Raw genomic sequence first — 24,729 nt, forward strand, 5'->3', positions numbered from 1 at the left:
GCTGTTAGAAAACATTGTGGGCACTCAAGAAGGTTTGATTCATAATTTTAAATTTGCCCCTCACACCCAGCTACTCTTAAATGTGAATCCAGTTAGGGCCCTAAAGTTCACACAGATTTTATTTTTTAATACAGCTGAATTACATAAGTAATGTCAAAATCAGAGGAGTATTTAAAATCCTTTCAGGTCCTCTTAGATCTTATGCTACTTTCTTAGAGCAAATTTGTCTATTACTTTCCACTTTTTTTTTTTCCCCTTTAAGCCAGATTTTCTTAGACTCAAACCCTTAGTTTCAAACTAAAAGTAATTAAAAGGTACATCGGGGCATCTGTGAGGCTGTAACAGCCATGCAAACAATTTTGCCATAATACCAAAGATCAATAGGGTCAAACTGAGCCATGGGATGACTTGAAACGCTTACCTATGCTGACCTGATTTTAGTCATTAGGAATGACTCATATGCTGTGCTTTCCAGGATCAAAGGATTATCTGGTTTTCTTCAGAGACAAATTGAATGTCCTTTCTTTCATAGCTTCCCAGCAGACTTTCTCCCACAGTCTATATTGCCATCAAGAGCTCATGCATACAACATTGCCAGCTTATGATTTAATACACTATGAAAGTGACCAGTCCTATGTAAATTATATCCAATATGAGGACATCTATTTGAAGCTGGACTTCAGTTACTGATTGTTGAGGAGCTGTGTAGCTTGTTTCTCAAGTTCACCAAAAAATCCAACCCAAGAACAAAACCAAACTGAAAATCCACGTCTTTGTGATCTTCAAATGTGTCTACTGAGAGAATTGAAAGCCACTGGTTTTTAATTTTTAGCAAATGTATCTTTATGTAATTCTTCGGTATTTTCAGTGTGTGAAATGCTTTTTTATTCTGGCAAATCTGCTCAGATATGTGACCCAAAGTGCCTGCTTGGGCTTCAGGAATTGTCTTTCTTGTTGTTTATTTTTTCCTATAGAATTTTCAAAAAAGCTAGCTTGGTGTTTTCTGGTGTTGCCAGAGATCCCTTTCTATGATGATCATTCCTAACTTGTGGATTAAATCACTGTGCTTACAACAGGAGAATATTTTCTCCACTCTGAAGAGTAGAACATTTTACAACAGAGTCAGTAAAAATAATTTCCTTTTCCAAGTATATACACCTATGTGCTTATTTGTCCGCACAGAGAAACAAGGTAGCCTAAACAAAAACCCATAATGTCAAAAGTAGCTATAAAATGTGTTTTGGAAATGTGTTTTGGAAAAATCAGCCTGTTTTCTGCTATCAGTTGTGTAGTACCATAAATGGAGGTATATCTGGTTTTCTACTCAAGTTCATCATTTAGTCTAATCTAAATCACAAGAGGAGAGGCTTTATTACAGAGTTAACAGTTGACCCACAGCCAGTTTAAGGTTGTCAGACTTACATGTTTGTGTCATTGTGCTTGGTCCATTACAGCTCTGTCTGGATATTACATTTCTCTGCATGTTGCTGGGATTTCTGGCTGTTTATCTTGCAGTCTTGCAGACTTATGGGCTACTCTCTGATCCTTCTACTAAGTTCTGAGGCACCTGTGTGTCCTTGGGAAAAGGACCACAGCCAAGAATCAGGGGGCTAACTGCATTTGATCTGTCCTTATTGCACAACACATTGTGTACCAACTTGAAAGCAAGCTTCCTTTGTGCTTTAGCCTTCATTCCCTTCCAAACTAGTTAGCTCAGACAGAAAGGAATTACTGAATTCAAGACTGAGGATTTTGTATTTCCTGTGAATGACATAAGAATCGACATCTGAGCAATAACCCAGATTAACTCTGCAGCGAAGATGACAACCAAGGAGTCTCCCCAGCTTGTACACCTCTGAGTTTGAGCGTGTAGTGAGTGCTTGTCCCAAACATCTCATCAAATGGATGGCAATGGGTGTTAATCAGACCTTGTGGACTCCTGCTGAGAAACGTTTGTAATACCATGTTCCGAGCTGTGCACTACAGCTGTCAAAGAAAGAGCTCTACAATGGCAGGTTTCCTTTTCTAATTGTCACCTGCCCTTTGCTTCTGGTAAAATTTTCTCTGGCTTTAAAATATCAAGCATGCATAACTTCCGAGGTAGTGATGGGTTGGGTTTTTTGTTGTTGTTCTATTTTTAGAAAGAAAGCTGTCAGAGAAAAAGTGTGCAATAGGAAATGGTTGCCTGGTGAAAAGCTTTCTACCCCTTTGCTGTAAGCAAAAGCTCTGCTTAACTAAAGCTGCCAGACAAAGTTACAGAGAAAAAAATTATGCTGTGGAGTATCTTTTGCCTTGCAGTTTGAAAAAACACATTTGCGTGTGACCCATCTTGTCTCTGGCTCTGCTACTGTACGCATTATTGTTAGATGTTTGGTGCCTGGTTGGGGAGGCAGGAGCAAAGGAAAGGAGGCAGGAAGGGCTTTCCTGTGCATGTGCTACAACCCCAGTTCTGGAGAGAGTTTGTCCTGGCTCTTGTGCAAAGGAGAAAAAAAGCACCGTGTAGCTGGAAACAAAAATCCTATAGCTGGTCCTCAGAGCCCAAAGTCTGTGTCATGGGATCAAAGGGCTGCAGTTTGAAACCTCTGCCAAAACACACAGAGGCATTAAAACAGCCTGAAACACAGGAGTGGAGGAAACAGACTGAAAATCGGGCAGGATCTTGCTCTGTGGTAAAGCAGTGCCCTTGATTTTCTGTCATGGCTGGGAGCTGGTAACTGTTCTAAGTGTATTGAAAGATCTGGGCAATAAAGTGGCCTTTGATAGGATCATCTATGTTATTGAATGAGATGTTTTAGCTTAATGTATACATTTCTACCTGTACTAGAAAATTAATAATGTTGAAATTAATAATGATAAAAAGAAGCAAAAATGAAGATCAAAGAATGTAAGCTTATGCTAAAGTCTTTTACCTTGGGTAAACACAGTGCACTGGCAGCCTACTAATGAGCCCAACATTGTGAAGGTGTGGATAAAAAAAAACCTCAAAACAAAATGCACACTTTTTTCTCTTGCATCTAATGCTTTTTTCCTGTATTGTTAGAGGCATCAACTTTGTACAAAAACTATTTAGACTTATACCTGGTCTATCCGGCAGTTTAATACTACCTGCTGCCTCTTTTTACGTCAGGCAGGATGCTTAAATGTTTCTTTAGAAGAGATGGAGAAGCTACTGAGTTAATGGTGATGCTTCATGGGGCTCTGATGAAGTCCTTGCTGTTTCTGAGTGTCCTTTCCAAATGGTGAAACAGGGGTAACCATGGGCACATGGTGCACTGGGCATTGCTGCTGTGAGGAGGCACCTCAGCCCTGTTGTCACTTAGTGACTCTATACATGGTTCATCTGTAAAATTTATTTTGAATGGGTTTTTTTTCCTTTTTTTCCAGCTTCGTTTTCTGGTGGAGCTTCTATGGCCTCTGTCATTATTTCTTGCCCTTGTCTGGCTGAGGAAAGCTAATCCACTGTATCGCCAGCATGAATGTAAGAACGTTTAAGAAGTTTTAATGCTCTGATTTGTGCTAGATAATGGCTAGAAGTTCTCAGACAGAGGTACTGTTTGCTGGGTATTATTCTCCAGTGGCAAAAGAACAGACTTTGCTTCAAGTAGTTTAGATAATTATAGCTACATATTGTAAGAATTACCAGAGGGGAGAAAAAAAAAAGCTGTAGTTTTCCTGTGAGATACTTTGTAGTTGGACTTACATGAGGTGTCCAGATTCTATCAAGTTGTAGATTTCTGTAATTCTGTTACTGAGAAGGCACTGTAGTGAACCAATCCATCACGCTACTTAGATTCACAGAGGCTGCATTGGAGAGGATACCTAACCATTTGTATTTTGTGTTTCCATACTCTAGGTCACTTCCCAAACAAGGCAATGCCATCTGCAGGAACACTGCCATGGTTACACGGCATCTTCTGTAACCTGAACAACCCCTGTTTTCGTAGCCCAACCCATGGAGAGGGTCCAGGTGTTGTGTCCAACTACAACAATTCCATGTAAGCAGATCTGTATGTGTGACATTGAGCTGCAGTAATGCAGATCTGCCAGGCCACTGCTGATAGCCTGCTCTTGGCACCTCTTGAGCATTCATGGACACGAATGATGCAGGGAGAAAGGATGGAGTATCCTCAGCCTCTTTAGGAAGGTCCCTCAATGCACTGAGGGTTATTCTAAAGAATTGTTCTGTGGTATGAATGAAAAGTGAAAGATGGGCATTTAAGAAGACACCAGAGTGCAAATACTGGAAGATAAACATTTTCAGTTCTAGCACATCAGTTTCATTCCAGCAGTGACCTACAAAGTTGAAACAGAGCTTGTGATGATAGATTTGGGCCTTTCTTGAATAAGTTCTGTTGTGCTAGTCTCTAGGTAACGTGTTGACTTAATAAAATCCATCCTTTTCATTGCCCTGCTGTTTAGTGAATGTCTTGGGACAAATCTTTTTGATACAAGAGTGTGAAACCCCTAAGCTTTCTTTTCACATCACTTGAGTTGTCCCCTCTGAATGAGAGCCCTGATGAAGTAGCAGCAAAGGAAAATCTGCACTTCTTCTTCAGTAGCAGTTGTTTAGCCTGTATACTTGTGAGACTTGAATCAGCGTAGTAACCTTCAGATACTAAACTTCTTAACAGAATGGGAGATTTCTGGACTGTTAATGAAAGAGAACTCTGTGACTGCTTCATTGCATTGTTTGTTACAGCTGAGTCATGAAAAACAGCATAATGGACAAAGACCCTTAGAGTGAAAACCTGTTAGAATAGGTATAAAAAATGCTCTAAATCTGCTTTTTTAAATAGTATCCTTTGGAGCATCCAATGATTAGAATTCATGAGCCAACAATGTCAAGGCCATTAAAGCCCCAGCTGCGTGAAAGTCCATTCCTTGGAGTTAACTTAGCATTTGACCTTTTGTTCCTATTTAAAATAGCTGAGCTTTTTTTTTTTTTGTGAAGTATAGCCAGTCCCACAGTGAAGCTAGAGCATTATGTTTTCTGTACATTCTGGCTTTTCTAGGTAACTTATTACAGAGCAAACTGTCCCTTTGAGTCAGAGTAAATTCAGTGCATTACAGAGGAAGCAAATACATTGTGTTTTCTGAAAGAATTTAGTCTTTCCTGTTTGCTGTTTCCTGTAAGCTAAAATAAGACACGAGGACTGAGATATACCATTCCATGTATGGAAAAACATATCACTGTTAAAGAAATGTAATGGCCTCCCCTGCTGCTAATAATTTTTTCATACTTGTTTATAAACACAGGACCTGATTGCATCTTAGCTCGAACTGTGTGTTCTAACCCAGAACCAGTAGGTGAAGAGCTGCCTGTGACAGTTTGTCACTCCTGTTTTCCTGCATCTCCTAGAAGTAATGTTTTGAAGGGACTTAAAAGCTGTCCTTACACTGGAGAGGACTGAGCTGGGAGAGGGAAGAGGATTCTTAGTCTGGGTGATTCCATGTGACTTACCTGGCTGAGCAGGGCTGCATGTGCCCAGAGTGCCCTGTCCAACTGCTGGAGCTGAGCCTGGGCCAGAACCAGAGCAGATTTGCACCATAGCTGTGAGGTGAATGTTGTCTAGGGAAGGTTCTGTCTCCCCCAGCAAGATCAGCATGGCTAGCAAAGTGTACGACAGACCAACCTTCTATAACACTGGTAGCCCTCTTAAACCTTCCGTGGACTTCAAAATCTAACTGAATCCCACACCACCTGAAGCTACAGTGTTGTCACCACAAAACTAAGATTTGAGTTTCAAGACTGAGGACAAAATATGTTATTTCCTCATTCCTAACATAGAGAAAGTCAATTTCCCCTTTTTTTGCGTGTGTGAAATTTTCTTAAGAATCATCAGTCTTAAATTATTGTTGGTTCACTGTTTCTTCTTTTAGACTTGCAAGGGTATATAAAGATGCTCAGGAGCTCTTACTGGAAGCCCCGGAATTTCGTGACCTCGGCAGAATCTGGGAAGAACTGGTCATTATGACTCAGTTTATGGAAACAATGAGAACTAATCCTGAAAGAATTGCAGGTAATTGTTTTGTCTGTATCCTTTAGACTATTGAATTTATCATTTGGAGAGCTGACTTGTGGTTACTCTGCAGACTGACAACATTTTAATGTATTTCACATGTGGCTCTTACTCTGCTTACTGTTAAAGAGGGTAAGTTAAAACTTGCCCAGTGTTGTAACAAACACCCTTCATTTGAGCGAGAGGGGCATTCAGCTCCATCTTCCTTAAGTAACAGTAGACAAAACTCAAAACACAAAAACATGGATATGTCATCACCCAAAGTAAAACATGTGGTGGAACATATTTCATTAATTATTATTACAGTAGAGGCAGAAGCAGTAAGAAGGTGTCACTGGAAGATGCAGAGGGAATGGAAAGCTAGGAATAAGCCTGAATATATACTAGGAGCATAACCCAGAGAAGAGCTTAGAGAGACGTTGTTTCATGTTAGCTGAAATAGGTTTGCAACAATGAAGAAAGAAACACTTTCTGCTGTCTTGATGATGTGTTTAGAGAGAAGGCATTGCACACTTCTTATAAACAGAATTGCAAATTATATGAATCCATTAATTTTTACTTAAAACAACTTGCCAAATTCAAAACACAATCCTAGGGAATAATAGGAAATAGACTAATAATATTTTTTAAGGTAATATTTGGCTTTAAGTACAGAATTTGAAAAGATACTCCTGAAACTAATGGCACAAAAATGGCCTGGCTCTGAATTCTCACGTCTTTTGCCACAGGAATAATATTCTTATTTAAATCAAATAGTCACTGTCCATGTATTTGTAATAGGATGTGTATAAACCATCCGATACATGTTCTCCATTATCTCGTCAGAGGTTTCTAACTAGAAATAAAGAAGGGTCTATCTCATTTTAAATAACAATCGATCAAAATGGCCCAGAATGCAAACAAGAACTTGAGAATAATCTGAGCTGTGGTTTGTACACAGCTGGAGAAACCAAACCTGCCTATTTAGAGGTGAGGAAAAGCATGACATGCCATGGGTTTGCAACATATTACTGTGGGACCACACCTCATGGTTTGGGAATTTGCCTTTGCATCCCGTTTCAACTTTACTCAGCAGTTAGAAAATAGAGAACGTTCCTCCCAACTTCTGTGAAATATAATGTTAATGCTCTTTTAGAATGTGTGAGTTTTGAATGTGTTTTACCTTAAAAAAAAGGTAAAAAATAAAAATAAAAAAAAAGGAATCTCCTGTTTGTGTGAATTGCCACCTTTTTCCATACAGAAGAAGGTACTCCAGAATTTATTATTTAAGTTCTCTGTGTGTGTAGCTTACTGCTATTGCCTATAAGTAACAGTCTTAACAGAATATTTATAGCTGCAAAGTTGAGCAATGAGAAAAATAACAAATGTCAGAATTAAGATTGCTCCTTCTCCTAATTCCTTAAACTGGATCCACCTTCAGTCCTCCTTTCTTGTCCCATTCCCCCCTTGCACTGACACATTTGATGAGATGTGTTCCTGTAGCGTGCTTTTTCCTCCACAGTACCTGAGTGCCAGGAAGGGCATCAGTGAGAACATGGGGGACAGGCCCCCACTATTGTTTTTATGTTTGAGTAAATACATGGAGGAGCAATTGAAGTTCTGCTCAGCCCCTGCAGCCCTAGGACAGAATATGCTTATTGCAGATGGAATTGGGGCAGTTAGATGTCAAAATCTGATAAGACTCTACTTAGCTCACAAAATGGAGAGTCTCAGCGGCAAATTCGTGCATGTTTATGTGGGTATGTCTAAAGCCATATTACCTGTGTCAGTATAGTACTTCCTGCTCCTATCAGTTTCAATTGTCTGTTCTAAAGACTGGAGGAATGGGGACTTTTCAAGCATTCTTTACCTAAGTCTGTTGATGGTCTGCGAACTACCTTTAATAAAGGCTGTAGTAGTCAATGGACATGAGCAGCATTCACTTTCCAAGCTTTCATGGACCATACTGAGGCAGAATTCATCTTAGTCTCTAACATCTCTGAGATCAGACATGCAGAGTCAGAATACTCAGCATTTTCTGATGATCATTCCCCAACAAAGGATTAAAATTATTTTGAATTTCAATAATAGTTTTGGACCCCATTAGTCACTACTAAGTATATGAGCCAAAGCACGTACTTTTTGCAGGTTTAAGCCGTGGTATGTGTTGTTCTTTACCTTCCTTTGTTTGGTATCTCACTGATATCTGCACTCCTTTCTTCATCCAGGAAGAGGAATACGAATTCTAGACATCTTGAAAGATGGGGAGACTCTCACTTCCTTTTTGCTGGACAATGCTGGCCTCCCAGATATTGTTGTTTTCCAGCTTATTAATGCTCAAGTGCGTCCTGAACAGGTGGGTAAAGTATAAAAGCTACCAAGCTGTTATCTGTGTGGAATGCACTCTCTTGAGTCATATACACAAAGTAGCCTCCGTGAGAGCCTTGTACCCAGAATATCTACTGTCTTATATAGGCTGTAAATACAACTTCTCCCTTTGCTTTTTGTGAATGTAGAGGAATAAGTGCTTGATTTGTCTTTTTAAAACACTTTGAATATGCATTAAATAAAAATATACTTGGTTCAGTGCTGCTGTTGCTCCCAAGTAACAAGCAGCAAAAAATTATATTGCCAAGCAATGCATCCATCCCCGTGATTAAAGACTTGGTGCAAAAGTATAAGGCAGCTGTGCATCCTTTTGAGACAGCAGTCCTGATGAATAGCAGCAGAGAACTATTTGAGGTTCTGAATTTAACATTTAAATTCTCTGCCCCAATGTCAGCAGAGTAATATGGTGGCTTTATGGCATTGTCTCACATGAATAGGTGGGAGTGGGGAAGCAGACCCACTTTCTTAGATTCTGATTGAATGCTAGATCAACTCAGAAAATTCGTAGAGAAAACTGCAGGTCAAAACTGAAGCAGCTAAGCAGGAAACTGTGTCTGATCAAGTCCAGGCTGTCTCTGCCTCTGCGTATACTGGTGGCTGGGATCTCTGTGAGGAATGCTGTGTTAATGAATGGATGTTGCTGAATCAGAACTCTGGAACAATTTCTGCATTGCGTTAGTGTGTGGGTGGAAGCAAGTGAATAACTGAGGTGAAAGACACAATTCTTCTTTTTTCACTGCCACATAAAACACAAATGCTGGAGCTGTGTGTGGCCAGAATGAGGGAGGGCATTAATGAACTTGCAAGCAGTTCCTTTTTTCCATCACAGCTAAGTGTGACTAGTAGCCAGATTACTTATCTGCTGTGCTCTTGATTAGCACCAGGGCAAGACCCCTCTCCTTGCTTCGTCATGAAGCAGTACCAGAAGACCATATCAAAGCCAGTGTCAATTGATACAGCCTACTTATTTTCACACCTCTGTATCAGCTGAGATGGTGAAAATTTGTTTCCTTGCTGCTCATGACAAGAATATATACAGATATCCCGCTGGGCTTCTCGTTCCCTTTTTGTCCCTAACCTCTTCTTTGTCAGAGATCTGCTGTGCCAGGAGATCTGTGTGCTGTTGTGTTTGTCTCTATTGCCAATGGCATTCATTCATCTACAAATCTCTGATTGCCACTGTATGCAGGACTGAAGTTTTCAATACCAGCACCAAAAGTATGATTGAGAGCTTCTGGAACATGGTGTCTTTCTGCTGTATTTTCTGTGCCGATGTAGAAAGAGATGTAATTCTCTTTATGCAGGAAATAAAAGAAATCTGAGCATCAGTAAGAGAGAAAGCTGGTGGAGACCTGGTGTTAAATACTACCTTTACTGTCCTCTGTAAAGTTTTCTTGTTAGCAGTAATCCCAGGGATATAACGTTATCAGTATCAATGTAGGCTGTGGGATGATGTGATGGAGAGCAGCTCTGCAGAGGAGCACTTGGGAGTACTGGTGGACGAAAAGCTGGACATGAGCCACCAGTGTGCATCTGCAGCCCAGAAGGCCAATCGCATCCTGGGCTGCATTAAATGAAGTGTAGCCAGCAGGTCAAGGGAGGTGATTGTGCCCCTCTACTCTGCTATGGTGAGACCTCACCTGACGTACTGCGTCCAGCTCTGGAACCCTCAGTACGAGAAGGACATGGAACTGCTGGAGCAGGTCCAGAGGAGGGCCACAAAAATGCTCTGAGGGCTGAAATACCTCTGCTATGAGGACAGGCTGAGGGAGCTGAGGTTGTTCAGCCTGGAGAAGAGAAGGCTGTGGGGAAACCCTATTGCAGCCTTTCAGTACTTAAAGGGGGCCTATAAGAAAGATGGGGTCAATCTTTTTAGCAAGTCCTGTTGTGACAGAACAAGAAGTAATAGTTTTAAATTAAGGGAAAGTAGATTTAAACTGGATATAAGAAAGAAATAAGGTGGTGAAACACTGGAACAAGTTGCCCAGAGAGGTTGTAGAGGCCCCATGTGTGGAAACATTCAAGGTCAGGTTGGACGGGGCTCTGAGCAACCTGATCTAGTTGAGGATATCCCTGTTCACTGCAGGAGGGTTGGACTAGATGACTTCCAAAGGTCTCTTCCAGCACAATGTATTCTGTGATTCTGTGATCATCTCAGAAGACCTGATTTATGGCTAGGAGGAAAGAAAGTGGTGTGATACTTCCTCCAGGAGCAACTGGTGCAGAAAAGCTACTCTCATAATTTTCTAAAGACCGCAAAATAATTATTTTTCAGTAGGAAGTGGACACTCAAAGATACCTGGGTGGTCTCATATGGGAGATAAATCATTTAATTCCTATAGACCTTCTTGATAAGAAACTTACTCAGGCTAGACTTATGGTTGGTTGAGGTAGAAGTTGCAGAGCCATGACAAGACCTAGATCTGTGGTTGTCACAGAATCACAGAATCGCTCGGTTGGAAAAGCCCTCTGAGATCATCACGTCCAACCATTCCTATCTACCCCCTAAACCATATCCTTAAGTACCTCGTCTACCCGCTCTTTGAATACATCCAGGGATGGTGACTCCACCACCTCCCTGGGCAGCCTGTTCCTGTCTTAAACCTCAACCATGATAGTTTGTCTCTAGTTCTTCATGCTGCTCTGTTTGCTTGCACATCTCTGTACACCCTTTCCCCTGGCTCTGGTGGCACAGAGCTGATCAAGCTGGAAGCAAGTTGTTTACAAGAGCCTGACTTGTTGCCAACAGCTGGCTACAGATCTAGGTCTGAGCTGCCTGGGAGTGCAGGAAATGACACACAGAGCTGAAAGCTAAACGTGATCAAACAGCCAGCGAGCTGAAAAAATAATTTGGACTTCATCTTGCTAGCTTTGGCCGAACAGTGACACATTGATTGAAAAAAAAAAAAAGAGGTATTGAAGTTTTCCTCTGAGGGCTTGCTTTTTTGAGTCATTCTAAGATAAGGGTAAGAGACTGATGTTAAAACACAATAAGAAGTTCAGGAAAGATTGGCAGCAGCCCACTCTACCGGAAAAATTGGAAGGGCGGAGGTTTGATGTTTTTCTAATCCCATCTGTTCATGAACATTCTTGAAATGCAGTTACAGTTTGTAAATAACCTCTTTTTTGTGTGTGTGTTTAATCCTTCTCAGTGATGTTAATGTCACAGTTTCCTCATTTCACAAGTCAAAACAAGGTTCCCAGGCTGCCTCCCTGTGCAGCTCAGGTTCATTGCAGATCGCACTGGATGAGGAGGACCATGCCAGATCAAGCATATATGGTTAAAAAATGCTGCTCTTTTCACACAAATCCTCAGGACAGAAGTGACTGAGCAAATAAGCAAATTCTTTCACTGACATCAAGTCAGTTAAATCCAATTCAGATGTTCCAGTTTGAGGGAGGGTGGGGGTGTTTGGTTTTGGAGGTTTTCTGCAAGCCAGACTGTATCTTTCACTTGCATTTTCTCTTTTGCATTCTGCCTCTTCACACTGTCCAGCTTATGGTAACAGTGCGTTTGTGCGGGTACAGCTGTAGTGATGACAGTGACAGTACCTTTCAGATACTTTTACTAGAAATTCACATCCCTTTTTTGTATCGTTATTCCAATACACAATCTGTGCCTAATTCAGGTGCTTTTTGGTCAACTGCAGCTCCATAAGCTGAAACTCGGGACAGTCATGGTAGACGAAAGACAGTATTGTACTACACCTCTCTTCCCTTGCCTTTCCTATTCTGGATGCTGACTTTCCACAGCCACACTTGCAGTTTTGTTGGTAGCTTCTGACACCTGAAGCACTTAATGAATAACTCCTTAAGCTTTAATCCACTCTCCAAAGCAACTGAATTATGTTTTTATCTTATTCCTCTGGGTTTTTAAATATTTCCTTTTACAGGTACCACCAAACAAATCTCAGCTGCTAACTGCAAACTATTTGCAGATACGAAATGTTGATAATGTTCAGAATCTTAGATGACCTTGTTAATTTGCTTAGACAGGAAACAAATGTGCACTTATGTCTGACCTGGTATGGGTGCGGTATGTTTGTTTTGATCCAAATGTCTTAAAGACTGGAATGCTCAGCAGATTACTTTTCTAAAGGAAGTTACATTCTGTGCAGAATTTGCCAATTTATTTTGTCCATGCAGTTTATTAAATTCATTTAACCTAAGAGTATTCTGTCAGTGCATAGTTCTTGTTTGTCTGAAAGTCTGTGTTTGCCTCGAACACAGTAAGCATTTACAGTTATCACAGTGTTGTGAGCTTTTTGTCTTACAGTTTGTACTGGGAAAGGCGATAGACAGAGGATGGGAACATTGGCTTATGAGAAATTTCCAGTGCTACATTTTATTGTATTGCCATGCAGTCTGTCCTTTACAAAGCAAGTAAAGCTGAATCGTAGACTACCAAGAGTATACTGGTACAACAGTGTAAATCCCAGGTCACTCAGCTGAATTCTATGGAGTTATTTTGCATTTACATCAGTTTAGGTATAAACCAATCTGTTCCCAATGGTTGAACACTAAAGACAATAATTGTTTTTTTTCTGTTCCATGTTTATAGTAAAGTGGTAATCAGTAGATGGGCGTGGTTGAATGTAAAACGGCTTTGTAAAGCTTGGCTGTATGCTTGTGCACAGTGACAATGAATGCTGGCTGTGGGGAAGCATTGGGGTGGACTAGTCATAACTGAAATAAAATACTGAGGGAAATCAAGCTTGAGAATCAGTGGAACCGGCCTTTTTCTCATAGAGCAACTGTCAACAAAAATAGAACTAGCCTAAACACAAAAGGTAGTGTGATGTAGTGAAATCGGTTGGTTCTGGAGAAACACTTTTAAGCAAGACGTAGCTATCCCCCTTAACCAAAAGGATGGGTAGCAAGGCATCTGGTGTGCTTAGATGACAGAGAGAAAGGGAAGAAGGCTCTCAAGAACTTTTGCAATGAAAGGAAGAATTGCTAATGGGAAGAAGAAGAAAAATGTGACTGAAGGCAAGGTGATTGAGCTTAACATCAACTGAAGGTGGTTCAAAAGCTGATGGTTCAGCTGACCACATCGTTCTGCCATTCATGAAAATATTAGCAGGGGCTGATATCAAGGTGTCCACTTTTGATAAATCTGTAATTGTTCCTGAGCAGTATGAATGTTCCACAACAGTCAATGAAACTGGTTTTTTGGTTGCAGTTTGCCTATGGTGTCCCAAACTTGACTCTGAAGGACATTGCTTGCAGTCAGACGCTCCTGGACCGCTTTATTATCTTCAGCAGCCGAAGAGCTCTCCCTTCTGTGCACAAGGCTATGTGTGCCTTGTCCCAGGAAAGCTTACAGAGAGTAGAAGATGCCTTGTATGCAAATGTTGACTTCTTTAAGCTATTTCAGCTGGTAAGTATTAACACCATCATCCTGCCTTATGCTGTAATTTTTTTGGCTGATATTTCATTGCCCTTCAAGAATTTTCTTTGTAATACATCACCAGTGTTCCAAGTGGTCTTTGTTTATTTACCCCTGCAAATGTAAGGTTATGGATGTGTAATTGTTAACCTACCATCAGCAGAACACTGGACGGTTCTGAGTATGCTTTGGGAGGAAACAGATGAAATTCACAGTACAACAGAACAAAAAGATTCAAATGCACTTTTGAAATCAGTGCGAGTGTGTAACTATTATTTGGTCTTTCCAGTCTGTGTAGCAAAACAGCGTGTGGCAAGACGCACAGGGACCTTGTTGAGGGTTCTGAAAATACTCCATACAACCCATCCTGTCATTGCTCCATCCCACATGACAGAATTTTTCACTGAAGTCAAAGCCATAATGCAGCTTGAGTTGGTATAGCCATATGAGTCTTTTAAAAAACAAATTAAACAAACAGAAAACCCAACCAAACAAACAAGTTGTACTGTGTCAGGGTAGGGACAGACAAAGTGACAAGACAAGTGTTGGTGTAGCACAAAAAGCCTTTATTGTTTTTCTTCCTCATCTGTTTATACTCTCTGTCCCCAGATGTGTCGTCTTCTCATTGGTTCAAAGTTATTATGTTTCTTTCTTATTGGATAATATTTTCACAGTTCATCACAACTCAGCACTTCCACCAAAGGAACACATACACCTCAGTCTGCTGTCAGCACTTTCGACAAACTTGTTTACCTTGCAGCTCTTCTTGTTCCTGTTTATTCTCTCAAGGGTAGACTGGAATCTTCTCAATGTCAAAGTCACTCTGTCCAGGGGCCTCAGTCCAGCTGAGGTCCCCCACAGTACTGGTTTTCATCACTCGCTTTATAGAAGTTTTTCCTTACCTCTGTTCATTTCCATTGCCTTTCTTTGTGCTGTTCCTGTTTCTGCTCTGACCTTCTTGCTGTAAATTAACAACAACTGCAATCTTGGTTTAGTGTGAGGTGTTATGCTGATATTTATATATATATTTGTTGTTATTTATACTTTATTATAGATTTTTAAGTAATATGACCATATATTTTTTTAATATATATATGTAAAGTCACATTGTTTTTTCTTTTGCACTCTCTTATTTTCCTAATATTTTTCCAGTGCTCCATTTGTATTCTGCACACTGAGCTGGTGCTTTCAGAGAACTATTCATGAAGACTCTTTCCTAACGACAGCAAGCTTAAAGCCCATCACTATGTATACATCTTTTGTGTTTGTTTTTCCCATGACTTTGCATTTTCCAACAGTGAAATGAATTTGCTCTTTTTCACCTTGTAACATAATGTTATGAGACCACCACATTGGCAGTTTGCTGTATACAACAGACAGGATGCATGAGCAGCTGCTAAAGTTACATAGAAAGTATTGCTTGGAGTTTTCTGCCACAGCAGTCTAGCATTATAATTAATTTAACATGGGTTTTATTCAGCTTGGAGTTGCTCAGAACTGGGAACAGAGGATGACAGAAGCTTTAACTGACACACCAACCAAATTACTGTTTGATTATTGTAGCACTGCTAGTCATTCTTTGTGCCCCTGTGATTTTGCCAATCCTGATAAGAATCCGTGGTCAGCTTTTGAAAGCTGCCATTTTCCATTTCTAAAAATATACTCTGATATCTTCATATATGATGTTTGCTGGAAGTAGCAGAGAATTCATGCTACAGTACTTCTAAGATAAGTTTTCAGCATTTAAGGTTTTCATGTGAATATGCACACTGCACTGCCTAGCTTTAAAATTAAGTTGCTAACAGAGCATAATTTTGCTGCCATCTCTGTGTTTAAACAAAAATAGACTCACGTGGGAAATAGGAACATAAACCTGAAACCAAAAGCTGGAGTTGTGAAGGGCTGGGTGTTCAGATGCAGGCTTATGGTCTGGTCAGTTACTACACCATCTGTCTGCCAAAACTTCCCCAGGTGTTGGAAGTCTGTGTGTGGAAGGGTATCCATAGCCTGATCCCCAGTGGGTTTTAATGTGCGCCCAGCTGTGGAGAAGAGGGATTATCTTTTCATGATGCCTAGAACAATGAGACCTCAAGTTGGTAGAAGCTTTTTCACACTCCTGTCATTATAGTTGCTAAAGTATAATTTTAATATCTTTCTGGTTTTTTTCCAAGGCAGAATTCCCCTTTTAAATCAGAATCCTTCTCAGTTACTCTTATTAAAGGTAGACTTTGCATAAGCATTCCCTGCCACAGTTATTTTTACAATGCACTTCTCCACCACTTTGAAATTAATGTTTCTTGTTGAAATTATGATCAGCATATTCAGGTATGTATGTGCATAAACATACACTCACGTACTTCATGTGCTCATGTGTTTTTGCTAGAAATTAAAGTAAACTCACATTTTTGATAGCAAAGCAGAGACAGAAATAAGACCCTTCCTTTACTGTCTGGCTGGCTCAGCTTCAGCAAGAAAAATGAGCCTCTTCTGGAGTTCTGCTGTATTTTAACCTGCCTGTTTAAGCTTCGTTTGAAGTTCTTTAAGCCTTATAAATAAATGGAAATAGAAGTCTTTAATACTTTATTGCAATTTTGGGTGAGGATAAGCAGTTCTTCACTAAGCATAGACACATGTTATTGAAACAGCTGCTTTGATCAGCACTTGATAAGTAATCAAACTGAGTGTAAATCTACAATCAGTTACATATGCAGAATGAATCTTCATTGAACTTTTTAAAATTCTACATTAGTTTTAAAACTTCTAGATTAGAAATACCTGGGTATTCAAGACCCAGGTTATTTTCTGCACTCTTACACTGTCAGTCATTCTCACTCTGTACTTCAAGGTCTTCAGGCTACAGTTGTATAGCGTAACCAATCACATACCAGAATGTGTTTTTGTGGAGCTCCTTGTTTGAGTCAATAAACGTTCCCATCTGTATGCTCTGATATTTATATCAGATGTGAGTGTAGTTTGTATATAATGTCTGCTGATCCTGTCTTATGTGCGCTTCTAGAGAACATGAACTAGCTGATTACAGATTCTGTCATTTTAGGACACTTCTATTAAGACCTGATTCATACTGAACACCTCCTGCAAGAAATAATATTTAGGAGCAAATGTGTAATTTTGCCCCTATTTATCTTTTCTTTTTCTCTAGCTACAAGAAGGAGGTTCTTTATTCCATTTTTATCCCAGGCTTTTCTGGTTTGCTTCAGATTGCTTACAATACCTGTTGCTCACAGTTTCAAAAAATCTAGGTTAAGGCAAGTGCTCCAAGTATCCTATATAATCTTTGCAGAGACTAGTTCCTCTCAGGGGACAAAGGAAAAGTGTATTTTGAAGCAGTGTGTGTTTATACTTCCTGCCTGAACTGCAAGTGACAGATCAGAACATGCTAACATAAGCTTTCCATAAAAACTCTTGCCTTTGTGATTCCCTGCCAGATACCGACACAATGCAACTCTCTTCTGCTTTCTTAACCACCTACTGACTGAAAGGAATGGCAGGGAATCAGCAGGGTGTATAGCTACACAGTTTGGGGAAAGTCTTTTGGGGGCTGGGCTTATCTCATAAATGTAACCATGTAGCTATCTAAAAGTCCAGCTTTATATCTTATTGTTACACCAGAAGAAATAGATGTCTGAGAAAGCCTAAGTCCAAACACACATGTGATTCTGTGGGCAGGTGACTAAGAAGGAGGCAGTAATGCAAACAAAGTGGTATGTGACAGCATGCCATGGTGTCAGCTGTTTCTTAAAAAGCCAGTGACAACTCAAGTGTTAACTTCTGCTGGAAAGGCTATTTGGCCAATTTGCAGGAGCCCGGAGAACTAATGGTTTCTGTCAGATCTGACAGATAGCGAGGACTAGACTGTCCCCAAAATCAGGAAATCTCTCAAGTCTAAAGTACAACCAATTATTTACCTCCATGGTGATTAGGGGCTTCTGTATCACAACTTTTGCTAAGTTCAGAAGTTACCAAGAGTCTGTACATCTCACTAGAAGAATAGCCTCTGCGAAAAGCAGCGTCTTGGAAATCCCAGTTCTTGCATTCTTCCTCCATTTTTGCACCTTTTGGCATGGTGGGCTTAGATAAGCAGAACAGATCTGAAGCTATGTTTTCAGTGCCCTGTGACTGCTTTAGCCTCGTATTAGTGAGAACAATTACACAGGCTGCTGTGTGAATCAGCACATGGATACTGGATTTGTGCCCTCACAAGACAGGCTTACAAGACTCACTGTTCCAAATAAATCATTTGAGCTAAAAAGATTTAATTTGGATTTTCTTCTTTCACTGTGTTACCTGTTGTCAATAGAAACGATACAAAACTCATCTGTATTTCTGATCTGTTCACAGCTTCCCACTGTGTTAGACAGAAACTCACCAGGTGCTGACTTGAAGACCTGGGGGAGGGTGCTGTCTAATGTCTCACAGGCAGTGCAAAAGGTAAGTGGTATAATAATAGATGGCATCACTTTTCTGCATCACACATAGTTACTCCTCCTTCTCCTTTGTTCTATTTATGTTCCAATTACCTGCTTTATCAGAAAGAAAACAGACTTATTTAGGAAGAGCTAGTTCCCTAGAAATTCGTTCTTCTCTCATTACAAAATAAATGTAGACATAAGCATTGGCAATCATGAAAACGTATCATTTTCTTCAGAAAAGACATGAGAGAACAAGAACTGAACATGCTGCCTGTGACCAGGACAGAGGAGATAAAAGGATGAGGTTCTGACTGCACCCAGACTTTACCAGTCTGCGCACAACTGAGGCCTCACCAGATACTTGCCTCCTTTCAGTGCTACAATTAACAAAGTCTTGTCTTACTGCAGCTTGCCAGGAAGCCAAGCGTTCAGGACCTTTTGATGGTTCTGCAACCATTTCTACAAGGCGTAAGGCCAGAATCCTTAGGCCACTTGGTGAGCTCCTTGTCTGATCTTTTCTGTGGCTACCCAGAAGGAGGTGGATCCAGAGTGCTTTCCTTCAACTGGTATGAAGACAATAACTACAAAGCTTTCCTGGGAATTGACTCGTCAAAGAAGAAATCCAGTTATCTTTATGATAGCACAACCAGTAAGTTTTTCCACCAAACCATTACAGAGACTGCAGATAGATGCACTTATGTTAGAATACCACTGTTGCTTTTATAAAATAACATTTTAAAGCACTTGTTTCAGGAAATTAGAGACGGGTGAAATGGTTGTACTTCATCCTTACTTCATAGCTGGAAGGAGAGAAGCCCAGGAGTTGAGAACTGACAGGAATACACATTTGCTTTCAATATAAAGGCATAACCATAGTCATCATCATAATTAAGGCAGTCCCTCTGTCTTATCTTCTGATACATGCTACTGATATTAGGAAGATCTAGATGCTTCTGAAGTGGGTTCAGAAAGATACAGTGCCACATTCTGGAATTAGTTTTCTCCAAGGTAATTTTTTTTTAAAGTCTCTCAACTTGATTGATGGCCTGGGGCACAGGAATTTAAGAGTCTCTCCTTTTAAATAATACTCAGTTTGATATGTGGCAGCTGTTGTCTTCCTGCATAAAAGTACATATATTTTGTAGCGGTTATGTTCTACAGCATAACTAAGTCTTAAATAGAAAGTATTTCAATTTACCAGGTTTTGTTGCTTTGATTTCCTCACTTATCTTCTTGCTCTTGTTATAGGAGGTAATCCAAAGAAGAACCAATTTTGTCTTTTCTGCCATTCGTTATTTTATCTTCTTATTATGCTCCCTTCTATTTGCTATTTAGTTTTCATCTACATCTAGACCTCAGCAATTTTTTCTGAACTAACAGTTGTATTGTAGCTAGTAGTATATCTCTGTGTCCCTTCTGCTATGGTAGGTATGGCTGTATGGTTACAAAGTACAGGTGAGCACTTTGCCTGTAGAGAGACTCCTATCTTTCACTGTGTGTGTTGATACTTGGCTCTAATTATATCTGAACCTTCAAAAGACTCATAAAAGGCCCAATATTCGATTTCTTTAGCCAGGGAACAAAACAGTTGAATGCTGTCCAAGTAAATTAATTACTTTGTAGTGCAAGAGTAAGATAGAAATGTTTACATTAAAATATTTAGTTCTAAATTATTGTAGGATCCAGTTCTGAACTGTTCTGGAGTTCAGCTTCCAAGCTTGGTGGATCTCCAGTCAAATAGTTTATACTGTGGAAGAATTAGCCACTAATAGGAGAAAAAAAATAGCTTCGTATCAGTATCAAGTACAATACAAAGGGGCTAAGTCATTAGGAGAAAAGCAATTAGAGCTCAAAATTATTTAGTGATATATGAGCTGTCTAGTTTCCTTCCATTTAAAATAACTGATAAATAACAGCAACTTTCAAATGGTTAAATTGATTTATGTTTGCTCTTCCAATTTCCATCACGTCTACAACTCCAGTATCTACTTAGTAGTCTTTTCCATTTGTTCAGACATTGTACTTCTACATTGCAGAATGTGCTTAACCCACTCAGATTCAAAATGCTTTAAACTGTCCATATTGCCAGTAAAAAAGCCCTGCAGGATGTTATGTATGATAGGATTTGAGTAGGGTTTCATAAAGACTGTCTTTCTTTCTGTCTTTAGCACCCTTTTGTAATGCATTGATCCAGAACTTGGAATCAAACCCTTTAACCAAAATAGCCTGGAGTGCTGTGAAGCCCCTGCTGATGGGAAAAATTCTCTTTGCTCCTGATTCACCTCCTGTACGGCGAATCCTAAAAAATGTAAGAAATTCTGAAATACAGAAATGTATGTCTCTAAAAAATTGCATTCTAAGAAGCATCTTTTGAAAAACAGTGACTCAGCTACCTCAACCTAATCCGATTTTCCTCTCAGAACTCTATTTGTTCTGATGATAATCAGAGGAGGGACAGTTACTCTTCATTTAAAAAACAGGAGACACATCTTCACTGATTCATCCCATCTTGGTCTACATTATATGCTTTTTCCAGGCCTTTTGTTGGCATGATTCCACATTGACACTAGTAAAAATAGTAATGCTTATGTGTATTTTACAGATGTAGGAACACCAGCAGCTCTGTGCCAGTAACCATTTAAATGGGGCAGCTGTGAGGCTTGGATAGACAAATTGAGACCTAACACTGAGAGATTACAAACAAATAGCAACATCTTGGTTTAGTATTATTTATGTTGAAATGATTAACAATTTTTGCTTCATGAAAACAGGATGGAGCCTTCAGCTAAGTGCTTGAAGTTGGGTGAAATTAATCTCAGCAGTTAAATCAAGGTTGCATGTGACCTAGGTTTTGGCCACCTCATAACCACCAATTCACCTACTCTCAACATTTGTATAAGGCACAGAAAAACAGCTGCTTGTAGTTCACAAAGGAAAATATTAGGTTTACTGCAGCCCAACATTTCAAATCTTAACTAACACCTTAACTATGAGAGTATCTGTCTTCTCCAACTGCTTTCCTATTATTCATCTACCCACATCATAATCTTCCTTTTTAGTTCTTAATGGGGAGAAATATTAAAGGGGAAAAAGAGATGAAGAAATCATTATATCTAAAACCTGAGTATTTAAAGGAATTGAGGTTAACTGCAGTTAATATGCACTTGTTTTTTCCATTACATATAGAACAGGAATTTATGCTAAAATACTTTGATTCCAGTTGGATTTTACACATTTTTTTCCTGAGGATTATTAACATTTCTGCTATTTTAACAAGTTTATTAAATATTGAAGGTAAAAACGACAACATTTATTAGTTACAGGTTTCACTGTTACTGAATGGCTGGATCATAAATTCTGTTTATCTCCTTAGCTTTCTAACAAAATTCCTGCTGCTTTATTCCTCAGGCAAACTCCACTTTTGAGGAACTTGAACGCCTCAGACTGTTGACCAAATCTTGGGAAGAAGTAGGACCTCAGCTGTGGTACTTCTTTCAAAACAGCCTGCAAATGAATATGATCCGTGTATGTTATAACTTAGCAGGGGTGCTCAGTAAGAACAGCCTTTAACCATCCTTTATTATTACCAAGGGAGAAGGGAATTAATTAGAAATATTTGACTGGAAATACAGCCTTTAAGGCTGTTAGGCTGGTTACTGGGCTTGGTTTGAAGAGTAGTCTTAAATGCGTTACAGCATCTCTGTGACAAGACCTCAGATCTGGACACTATCTAGAATCTGGCTAGTGACTTAATAAAGACAACAACCTCTGCTTCTCTTTCTCTCCAAAATGTCCTTCAAGAACAGACAATTTGATTTTCTTGGGCTCTGCATCAGCAAAAGCAGTTGGACCATGTTTTTACTGGGTCCAGCAATTTACTACCTCAGGAGATTTCTTGTTTCCACACCCCTTAGATCTGACTTTGATCACCTGCAAGGAATATCTGTAGTTAAAGTTTATAAAGCAGTTCATGCTAGAGAAAATATGTGTTTTTCCACACTCTTTTCTATTAGTTTAGACAGTTATTACATTTATCCTCTTGCTTATAGGAAAAAATGCAATAAATAGTCAAGGATAAATTAATTTTCATCCATTCTTCAAGTCTCACCTCCAAATTAACTATATAATTGCCCATTTGTAGAATTAATCCCTTGGCATACCCTTTTGTACTACTTTATAGCTCAGAAATAGTTATAGAAATGGAAACCTTTCTAACTAAACAGGACATGTGAAGATTGTTGTAGTGAAGCTGTCCTCATGTGTTTCCTCAGGACTCTCTGAAGCACCCTACAGTGAGGGACTTCTTGAACAGCCAGCTGGGTGCTGGAGGCTTAACTGCTGAGCATATAATCAACTTTCTCCACAATGGGTCTCCAGGGAGTCGGGAGAAGGGAATGGCAGACTTCGACTGGCGGAACATCTTCAGGGCTGCAGACCAAGCTCTGCGTTTTATTAATCAGTATCTGGAGGTAAGGTCAGCCCCCCACAGCTGGGAATGCTTGTAGACAATATCTTAAAGCGGGGTAGGCAGCACTTGGGGTCTTGGCAACAGACAAGAAGGTTAAAATCATAAGACTTCTTCATTTGTTTCAAATTTAATCTCAATATTAAAAGCATGTTTTTAAAATAATACAGCAGTACAAAAATATGAAAAGTTATTAAGAAAAAACCTTCAATTTGGTGATCCCCAAATGCTATATTCAAAACGTTGGTTGAATGTCTGAACACACTGATGCCAAGAAGCAGAAAGTGAATGCTAAACCTCAAGGAAATGTTGGGTTTTTCTATTGTTTGGGTTTTTTTTATGAGCACAAATAACTGACAGGCCACCAATTTCAGCAAGACCAGTAGCAGTAAAGGTAGTAGTTCTTTGGTAAGTTTCCCTTCATGTTTTTAAGCACCTAATCAAAATTCCATTGAAACCAATGAGGGAGTTTCCACTGGTTGTGTAGCCTCTTCTGACAAGATGTCTGTGTCTCTTTCCTGGAATCTGTAACCCCCTTCTCTAGGATGCTGTGTTTTTAGTGGTGCTCTCTGGGGCTTTTTGAGAGCCACAGTGCAGGAAGTGAGGTAAGTTTTCATTACATACATAAAAAATGCTAAAAATGTAGATGAGAATATCAAGCCATTGTAAAAACACTTTGGAATGTACTTTTAGTAAGAGATTACTCTGATATGGGCAATCTAACTCAGTGGTAAGTTCATCAGACTCAGACTAAGTCCACTGCAAAAAAGGTTGTATTTTTTCCTAGAGGGCTAGGCAAACTGCTGCATCCATTCCTTCCTAGAGCTGGGAAAGTAACACAAAGGAGATTTTTTGGTTTTTTTTTAATCCTATATATTTCTGACTGCAGGTAAAGATGTGTTTGGAACTGGACCTGAAATGGGGTGGATTCCTGCTAAGTTAGATAAATGAAATGCCAACTCTTCTTTGCAAACTTAGGAGCCCAGGCAAAATTAGTGAACCCTGCAATGTTGCAGGTGAACTCCAAGAGCTTAAAAAGCTGTTGTTGTTGGCAGTAATAGTAATACTGGGGAACTCAACACTTAGCATCCACCATATGAAGGTCAAGGTCGTTACAGAGATTAATTGCATCTTCCAGACGTTTCTGAAAGAAAAATAAATAATCAGTTATTATTTAGTGGTTAAATAAACTGAGCCTCAAGAGAAAATTGATACTAGATGTAGGCAACAGGACCAAGCCTAGTGCTGATAACTCCAAATCAGTTCAGTCCAAAAGACCATTCATCCCCTGCAAGAAGGCAGGAACTGAGTTTGTCTGCTTTCCTATAGCTCTTACAAGAGGGAACAGTAAAGCTTTTGCACACAGCTCTGCTGATTCTTCTGAGGATCTTTTTGCATCACGTTAGCAGAATTATTTCTTACTCAAGCTGAGTGGAATATATTGCTTGCAGCAGGTCAGTGCTGGAACATCCACAATATCAGGGCAGTTACTGTACCTGGTGATAGATCTTTCTGTCCTAAAGATTTTTTTAATGAGCTTATTCTTTTCAGTCTGCTGTTTACACTGCGTTGTTTGCGTTTGACAATGTTTTCACACTGTGCCAAGCACAATGAGAACAAATGGCTCCCTTTGAGGAACACCTTACTCCTTACCATAGTATGCAATGAGGAGAGGTGTGCTGCCAGCAGCTATCTTTGGAGACTCCAGATCTCTGCTACAACCTGTGGTGCAGCTGAGAATCCCATATATGATGCAGTGGCTGCTCATCTTCACCACTTCAAGAATTTCCTGTTCTTCCCTTTGATTACCTCAGGCCACAGAATAGCAGAAGAGTTTGAGAGTGCTACCTGGTCACCTCTTAATGCTTGTTGTTTTCCAGTTTTATCTTCCAAACCTGTTCTTCGTATTTTAGTTTTGATTTTTCCCATCTTCATTGGACCATTTAAAATTGTTAAGTAATTAGTAGGACAAGATCTAAAATAAATTTTCCCAAGTGGCTGGTGAATGAATTTTGCTATAGTGAGGTTTATGAAGGCACAAGCTGTGCTGCAGTTCAC

General features: G+C 39.7%; 1 protein-coding gene across 1 annotated transcript in view; it reads left to right on the forward strand.

The window, feature by feature from the left end:
• Positions 1–24,729, forward strand: part of ABCA4 (ATP-binding cassette, sub-family A (ABC1), member 4) — a gene marked incomplete at its 3' end in the record, with an annotated part of 45,736 nt that overhangs the window by 318 nt on the left and 20,689 nt on the right. The window contains exons 2-11 of the mRNA XM_010185791.1: positions 3,385–3,478; positions 3,854–3,995; positions 5,881–6,020; positions 8,228–8,355; positions 13,570–13,767; positions 18,136–18,225; positions 18,615–18,855; positions 20,375–20,514; positions 21,615–21,731; positions 22,478–22,675. Coding sequence (XP_010184093.1) covers positions 3,385–3,478; positions 3,854–3,995; positions 5,881–6,020; positions 8,228–8,355; positions 13,570–13,767; positions 18,136–18,225; positions 18,615–18,855; positions 20,375–20,514; positions 21,615–21,731; positions 22,478–22,675 — 1,488 coding nt within the window. The remainder of the gene's footprint in view (positions 1–3,384; positions 3,479–3,853; positions 3,996–5,880; positions 6,021–8,227; positions 8,356–13,569; positions 13,768–18,135; positions 18,226–18,614; positions 18,856–20,374; positions 20,515–21,614; positions 21,732–22,477; positions 22,676–24,729) is intronic.

Source organism: Mesitornis unicolor, unplaced genomic scaffold (assembly GCF_000695765.1).
Source record: "Mesitornis unicolor isolate BGI_N332 unplaced genomic scaffold, ASM69576v1 scaffold246, whole genome shotgun sequence".
Lineage (NCBI taxonomy): Eukaryota > Metazoa > Chordata > Aves > Mesitornithiformes > Mesitornithidae > Mesitornis > Mesitornis unicolor.